The 8,563-nt window shown below is 39.4% G+C and overlaps 1 protein-coding gene across 2 annotated transcripts in view; it reads left to right on the plus strand.

Moving 5' to 3' along the window:
* Positions 1 to 612: 612 nt before the first annotated feature.
* The window catches only part of slc26a6l2 (solute carrier family 26 member 6, like 2), a 13,279-nt gene continuing 5,328 nt past the window's right edge, over positions 613 to 8,563 (plus strand). The window contains exons 1-8 of one of the 2 annotated variants that reach the window (XM_032520808.1): positions 613 to 852; positions 1,602 to 1,741; positions 2,814 to 2,924; positions 3,002 to 3,174; positions 3,294 to 3,458; positions 6,249 to 6,401; positions 6,591 to 6,673; positions 7,262 to 7,409. In XM_032520808.1, the coding sequence (XP_032376699.1) occupies positions 707 to 852; positions 1,602 to 1,741; positions 2,814 to 2,924; positions 3,002 to 3,174; positions 3,294 to 3,458; positions 6,249 to 6,401; positions 6,591 to 6,673; positions 7,262 to 7,409 (1,119 nt within the window). In that variant the 5' untranslated portion in view covers positions 613 to 706. The remainder of the gene's footprint in view (positions 853 to 1,601; positions 1,742 to 2,813; positions 2,925 to 3,001; positions 3,175 to 3,293; positions 3,459 to 6,248; positions 6,402 to 6,590; positions 6,674 to 7,261; positions 7,410 to 8,563) is intronic. The other variant, XM_032520809.1, reaches the window with a different exon arrangement.

An 8,563-nucleotide genomic window follows, 5' to 3' on the forward strand; every position in this document is an offset into this window, starting at 1 on the left:
AAACAAGAAGACAAAATGTTTAGGCTGTATAGATGCCCCTCAAAGGAAAGTTTTCATTAAACAAATTTAAAAGAAACTTGACTAGCTACAGAGATTTCAAACAAACAAACCAAAGCAAAACCTGCCCCCTTTTTTGGGGGGGCTTATGTAAACAACCTTTAAAACTGCCAAGTTCCATAAAGTGGCACAATGTGTCACAACTTTCCTGCTGACAATGAAAATATTGTTACTTCATATCCTGAATGAGAAAGGTTATTGCAGCCATAAAGATACGTTTTTTTTTAGTCAATCTGGCGCTTACACACAAAACTAACTAGCACACTGTTTGCTCCATGAATGAGTGAGTCGCTTAATGAAAGAAAAATAAAAATGCCAACTTTAATTTTTAACATAGAACCAAATAATGATCACAAGGTGTTTTTCCACATGCATTTAACATTGTTTGTCAATGGCATTGTTTGTGTGACTCTGTTTGCCAGTGTTTCCAGTTTGACATTTGTGAAATACTTGTGTTACCCCATATGTGTGTGTGTGTATAGGAACATCTGGGTGGTTGGACAGGAAATAAACAGTCACTCCCACAGTCCAAAAACACACAATGTCAATCAGTATAGAACAGCGAGGAGGCTTTGCTTTCACAAACTGTAAGGAGGAGCTCAAAGAGGCATTGGCGTTAAGGAGGTCTGCTGAATTTGGTCTAACAGACATGGACATTGAGGAGAAGAACTGTTCAGATGGAGCTTATTTTGTGCAGAGGAAAGTTCTGGATGAGTTAAGCCTGGATGAAGTGGCACAAAAAAGGACGTGGTCCACTGAACCAACCCTGAGGGAACGGGTGAAAGAGTCACTAAGGTAAAGATAGAGAGTAGATTATTCTGGGGATGGAGGTGGGAAATGCTAATGAGAAAACTGGAAAACACTTAAATAAGCAAATGACACAAACTGACAAAAAGGATTTTTTTATGAGTGTGTGTGTGTGTGTGTGTGTGTGTGTGTTTGTGGATGTGAATGAATATGTGTATACTTGCAATTATGTGGATATGTGTGTGTGAGTGTGTGTGTGTGTGTGTGTGTGTGTGGCATTTACTGTGCCTCTAAATGCTCACTAAATCAGTTTATTTAGTTGGAAGCGTTCATGATAACCTGTGACGAGTAACAAGTTGCCAAACCTTATTTTGGAAATACAGGTATATTCAATATTTGTGTACCTAAAGGTATTCTTACATGTTAATATTGAGTTATTTGCTTTACTGCAGGCTATCTGCCATAAGAAGAGAACAGTAGCACATAGGCCAGTGTTATCCACTGTGTCACCGTTTTACAAGGCCAGCTGATAACAACTGTAGCAGGTGTTACAATTTACAAGTCTCATTTTAGGATAAAGAATTATTAATATGTGGACTATTAATATGTTTTCCAAGAATGAATCACTCTTCAGCAAGATCTATTATTTTCTTCAAATTTAAAGTAACCTGAACCTGAACCTATAGAAGATTAAAGTTAAAGGCTTTTCAGATCTATGGGTAAATAATTTGAAAGTGAGTGTGCTCAGTTATTTCATATAAATAATAAGTACTACATTACTGGGATGACTGTTGCAGATGTTCAGTGCCCAGGCTGAAGCGTATAGCGTTGAGCTGGGTCCCTGTTCTCAGCTGGCTGCCTCATTACTCCATCAGAGAAAACGCAGTAGGGGACCTGATCTCTGGCTGCAGCGTGGGCATCATGCATCTACCACAAGGTTTGTATGAATGAATGTGTACTAGGGCTGCACAATATACAATTTTGTTGTTGTTATTGCAATATAATCTGGCGCAATATACGTGTTGCACCAGATGATATCAGCTGCGTCATGTTGCAAAAGACACACAGAGAGGTTTTGGTGTTAGTTAAAGAAATATCAGTAGAAAATGGCACTTTAAAATTGAACTCATTCTTTTTCATATCATCTCTTTTATATTCATTTCAATGTTCAATTTTGTTAAACAAAACAATATTGATTTCCTTTTGATTTAAATTCAACAAGTAATATGTTGTATTTTAGCAGAATACTGAAAGCAGAAGAAATGCAGAACTGAGTGCACTTTAAGATCTGTTTATTCACTGCAAGTAATATTGTTATCGCAATTTTCAACAATGGCATATCGCATAATTTCCTCATTTCATGCAGCCCTAATGCATGGCCTACAGTGGAGGGATCTCAGAGTTTATCCACATCACATCTCACAAACCGAGCAAATTTGTCACTTTAAAGGATTTTGAACATTTTGGGAAATGCACCTATTCTCTTTCTCTTGCCAAGAATGAGAAGATAAGATTGTTACCACATTCTGCGTTATGCCGTAAACCTTTTACAGCATGCATGACTCAAATCTGAACGTGCATTTCCTGAATGAAAGTCTTCTGTTTTCCCCAGAAAGCAAACTCCACTCTCTGGCTTGTAAGTCCTGTATGTTAACGCCCACCCATCCTCCCTACGCGACCTGCCGCATTCTTATACAGAAACAGTCACACAGAAAAATAAACCTAAGTAAACCAAACGACTTACAGGGCTTAACTTTTCGTAGCTTTTCAAAAGTAGTTCATGAGAACAGGCTATTTTTTCCTCCTGCCTCCTGACTTTGTTTTAAGCTAAGCTAATCGTCTCCTGGCTAAAGCTTCATTTTGAACAAACAGAGAGAGTGGTACTGTTTTGATCTTTTCATCTAATGCTCAACAAGAAAGCAAGTTCATGAATTCCCCATACTTATTAAAATGTTTTAAACAGCAACTCTATCACTGACCTTATTTCTTATTTTTTTTGTTTTTACCAGGCATGGCATATGCCCTTTTGGCTTCCTTAGGCCCAGTGTTTGGCCTTTACACTTCCCTATACCCTGTGCTGGTCTACTTCATCTTTGGTACTTCCAGACACATCTCAATAGGTGAGTCTGTGAAGATGGCAGCGACTGCAATTTACTGAAAGAACGTGAATAAACACGCTCATATTTTGTATGTCCAGGTACATTTGCTGTGATCAGCATCATGATTGGGACTGTGACGGAGAGGCTGGCACCAGACAGTAAATTTATTGCAAATGGCACTAATCAGACAGGAAGTGTGGACCTTGATGCACGGGACGCATCCAGAGTTCAGATAGCGTGTTCCCTCACGGTCTTGGCAGGAATCTTTCAGGTATGTTGGTCTTTCCATTTTGACCAAATTGAAAACTTTTACTCACTGTATTGACAAACTGACCAACCCCTATAAGTCATATTTCACTACTTTTGATAACTCTCTCTTACCATTCTAAGATCCTGTTAGGTGTGGTGAGGTTTGGTTTTGTGGTGACGTACCTGTCTGAGCCACTGGTCCGAGGCTACACCACAGGATCAGCATGCCATGTATGCGTCTCCCAGCTCAAGTACCTTTTTGGGGTCACGCCAGCTCGCTTCACTGGTCCGTTCTCTCTTATTTATGTGAGTATGTTATGTATTACACCATTCACATATGGATACTGACAAGAGATTGATAGACTTATGCCTCATTTCAACTGAATAGTTTGGCTTGACTCAACTCAACTCATTTTTGGTACCAGTACTTCTACCAATAATTCTCTGTTCAGAATGTCATTACTCCACTATATCTTTACATAGTAAATATTTGTTTGCTGCTATATCAACGTTCTGAATGTCGAATAAAGAACATCAGTAAAGGAATAGTTTATCATTCTGGGAATGATTGACAAATCTTCATGTGTCTGTCTGTTAAATATGAAGCTAGAGCCAGCAGCTCGCACATGGGTAACAAAATATACCTACCAGCACCTTATTAACTGAATAATTAACATAATATTTAGTAGTACTGCATTGCCAGACCTATCTTTGCAGCACTGGAAAGAGTAAGCCAAACATTCTGGGATAGGAGAAAAAACCCTCTGGGTTAGGTCGGGTCATCTCTTTAAACCAATCACAATTGTCTTGGGCGGTGCTAAGCTGCGGATGCAGAGGTGCTTCTGCAAAGTAGTCTCGGGAAGGTACTTGTTTTGGTGGAACTTGTTTTGGCCACCAAGCCAAACGGTCCAAAGAGGATGCAATCTGCTCTGCCCTACACCCAGCACTCACTCACCTGGACACAGAGGGCTCATATGTGAGAATGCTGTTCATAGACTTCAGTTTTGCATTCAACACAACAACTCATTTGCAAACTAGACCAGCTAGGGCTCAACACCTCACTATGCAACTGGCTGCTGGACATCCTCTGTGAGAGGCCACAAGCAGTAAGAGTCGGCAACAACCCCCTTAAGCAGCATCACACTGAGCACAGGGGCCCCCCAAGACTGTGTGCTCAGTCCCCAGCTCTTCACCTTGCTGACACACAACTGCACACCAACCTACAGCACAAATCACATGGTGAAGTTTGCGGACGACACAACTCTGGTGGGTCTCTCATCACCAATAACGATATGACCAACTACAGGAAGGAGGTCAACCTTCTGACCACATGGTGCAGAGACAACAACTTCCTGCTGAATGTCAGCAAGACCAAGGAGATTGCTCCATCACTGTGTGGGGGGGGGGGGGGAAGCCGCACTGACTACAACAGAAAAGCCCTGCAGCGCATGGTGAACACAGCTGGAAAGATCAGTGGGACATATATCATATACATCAAGACATATACAACACCCGAAAAGCGACCATGATTGCGAGCAACGATGGCCATCCCGCACACAGTCATTTCAGCTTCCTGCCCCCTCAGAGGAGATATAGAAGCCTCAGTGCCCGCTTCACCAGACTAGCACACAGCTTTATTCACCAGGTTGACCGGAAAATGAACTTTCTCCCTTCTTCACCCCCTCTCTTCTGTCCCCCCCCCCCCCCCATTGTGCATAGCATCTCTGTGCACAAAAACTCTGGACTCTGACGTGCTGCTGTTGAACTGTTGCATTTTTGCATATCTTTCTGCTCTACCACAACACATCATAAAAACTGCTTGTGACACTCTTGTGTTTTTCTCTTGTGATCTTATCTTGTGATATTGTTGCAGTTTATTGTTTTAGTGTTAGATAAAATGTCCCTATCTGTTGAGCAGATCTTGTCTTATCTGTTCCTGTTCCTTTTCCTCTCCATGTCTAGGATGTGTAAAGAAATTGAAAACAAAGCTGACTTGAATACAGTAATGTGATCTATTTAACATGGTTAAACATCATTTTATTATATCAGTGAATTGCAATGTGTACAAGGTTTAGAGTAATCTCCTGCAATCTGTCCCAACATGTCCCAGTTAGATAGTAAATGCTGTAAACAAATTCTTTGTAAATCCTTTCAATAATTTTCAAAAGAACGAGGAAGGCCTGCCTTCTTGCAATATCCAAATATTCTTCAAAACTTGCCATTTTCAGCTTGCTAGTTGGAGGTTTGTTGTTTCCCAAAGAGAACAGAGTTTGAGAATGGCAACATGCAGAGAGTGGAAGGAGAGGGATGTAAGGCAATTATCATGGAAATGTACTTACATTAGTCTGGACTAGCTAATGAGTAAAAAAACAAGTATAAAAACAACTATTTGCCATTTTACAGACTGTAAAGTAGCTTGTGGACAATTTCTTGACCAGGAAGACCATTTTTCACACAACAAGCAGCATCGAGCAGTTAATGGCACTATTAGTGAACCAAGACAACACTTTTGTACAGATTAAACAAATTAGATATAATGTGTTGGTAGAGGGATTTTGTTACCTTGGAAGTGAACGAGGCTAGCTCTTTCCCCCTGAGTCCAGTCTTGTGTTAAGATAAGTTAACTATTGATCTTGTCATCTAACTCTCGGCTAGAAAGCGAATACGTTTTTTTTATTTTTTATGTTGAACTATCCTTTTAATATACTTTTCAGAACGAATACTTGTTTACTTACATTTAACGGCCCAGCACACCAATATCTCTGCTTAGTTTGAAGTTGGGTAGAGGTAGGCAGGGAAAACTAGGTACTATTATGTATAATAAACTGTTCTTCTCCCTGCTTAAGGTGTAATCGAGTTATCCTTCTGGTTGGGTTTTAAAACATATTAATATCAGAGTAGAGTTCAGTAAAAACAAAAATACACCTGCAGGGGTGTATTGTATTGTTAGACATTTTTTACAATTGTGTCCACCCCCTCTACTTAGAAACAGCAAGGTGGCAAAGCCAGTAGGCCAACCACCTAAACCTGTGCACGCTGGTTTTCAACTTTCATCCTCTGTTCCATCCTTCTCTCATCCACTCTTCTCCTCTCCAGACTCTGGTGGATGTTTGTCGGCTGCTGCCGGAGACTAAAGTGCCCGAGCTGTTTGTTAGCTTGGTTGCGCTCTTTGTTCTCATTTTGGTCAAAGAAATCAATGCCTGCTACAGACAGAAGCTGCCCATGCCCATCCCGATAGAAATCGTAGTGGTACGTCTCCTGTTTTGCTGTTTGCTGTTTTGCTGTTTAAATACAGCAGGTGTTTTCATTTAATAGTCCAGCATTGGGCATCTTTACCGCCGATGTACAGTACCTTGCTGCAAGGAGGACTTGTGTGTTCTTTATGTAATGATATACCCTACATACAGAACCAACATTTCTTGTGCCCTTTTTTAACAGATCATAGCAGCAACAATTATCACCCACTTCTGTGGACTGACGAGTAAATACAGCATTGATGTGGTTGGAAAGATTCCTAGTGGGTAAGGTCATATGTGTGTGTTTGAAATGTAGTGTTGGTAAAGTTCTGTTCATGACATCACAGACACAAAAGTACAACATTTTCTGGTTGTGGAGATAGGTTGCTGTTGATAAGACAAATTTACACAGTCGGCAAAGAAACAGGGTCACAGTTTATGTGAAGCTCCTGTGTTGGAAATGTTTTTTTCCCTAGGCATAAAACATGGATGTGTAAACAAAGGGTATAATAACAGATCATAAACCATAGACAAGCTAATAGGAGCTGTTGATATTAATGGAATTCTAATTTTGGTCATTTTTGGTAAAAAATGGTAAAAATGGTTGGGTGTGTTTCTATCAGGCAGATTCCATATTAGTCAGCAACAAGTCACAAATGCTGGAGTTTGAGACACTAGCATCAAAAATTCATTTAAATTGTGACTATTGACTTAAATGTCAATAGTCACAATTTCTTTTAATGTCACAAGTTTTTGACAACCTAAAAATAAAGTTAGCTGTCCTTATGTCCTGTTTTTGGAGCTATCTGTGTGTCAGTGTAGAAGATAAAAGTGCTGAACACCTGAACCATTCCTTTTTTTCTCCTGCTCTAGACTCAATGCCCCTCAAGCTCCAAACGCCACATTTTTCTCAGACGTGATAGGCGATGCTTTTGCAGTGGCCATTGTGAGCTATGCCATCAACATTTCTCTGGGCAAAACGTTTGCCCTCAAACATGGCTACAAAGTGGATAGCAATCAGGTGAGAAATACCCCCCCCACACACACACACACACATACATTTGAATATACAAACATGTGTATATTCTCTGCTCGTTCACTGTTGGTCATGACTGTCTCATCAGTGGTAAAATAACCCTGTAGAACGCTGCACCCCGACAACAGAACAATGAATAACTTTACAGACCTATGTTTCTTTTTCTACTTATTTGTTTTAGGTGCTTGAAAAAAGTTTAATTCAGGTATTTTGTTGCCATGAATTAAAAAAACAACTTTAGTTTTATTTCATACTAATCCCTAACTCAACGCAAATGTTTGTTTCCAGTAACTAAAGGTTTGAAGAACAGATCAGCAAATAATAATTTTTCGTTTGAGAAATGATTTTCCATCTTTCATATTGCATATTTGTGCAATTTAGAAAAATAGTTTTCTTTTGTTTCTCCAAGCCTTCCAATCTACAAGTCACTTTATGCAACATCAGTTTCTAAACTATGAACATACTAATGGTACTGACAGGCTGAAATTTGATCGCCTAAACCTTTTACGGAGTTGGCCAAAAATGCATTCTAGCCAATAATTATAGTAAACCGTTTCTAAATGTAATAATGCTTTAAATGTCTCACAGGGCATGACATCATGTTACAAAGCCATCCAGGATTTGCCTCACAGTTGAACACATAATATGTGCTACATGCATAGTTGCAGTACATTTATTTTGCAGATCACAAGATAGCAAATGTTAATGAGACATGATTGTCTGAATAAAATGTAAACACGTTTCATGAAACAAGCATGTAGAAAAGAGATAACAGGTACTACAGAAGAGTATGCACCACGGAGATGCTCTCTTTTGTTTATTCATTCTCCTCTGATTATTCATCATTCATTCTTTATGCCAAACCATGGCCTGAGATTGAACTACACTTTCTTCCCTTTGCAAGAACATCAGGCCATGTCATCGCTTTATTGGAAAAAACTATTAATGTTTCCACATTTCTGCACTTGTAGACATACACTTTTTTTTTTTTTTAAATCTCTTTTTATTCTCAACAAGCTTTATGTAATCAAGTGCCTTAAATACTGTATGCTCCATGACTATAAAGTTAATGAATAGTTGTTATTAACCTGAAGGTTAAAGACTACAGGTGTGTGTGTGTGTGTGTGTGTGTGTGTGTG

The sequence above is a fragment of the Etheostoma spectabile genome, chromosome 7, assembly GCF_008692095.1.
Source record: "Etheostoma spectabile isolate EspeVRDwgs_2016 chromosome 7, UIUC_Espe_1.0, whole genome shotgun sequence".
In the NCBI taxonomy this organism is placed as follows: Eukaryota; Metazoa; Chordata; class Actinopteri; order Perciformes; family Percidae; genus Etheostoma; species Etheostoma spectabile.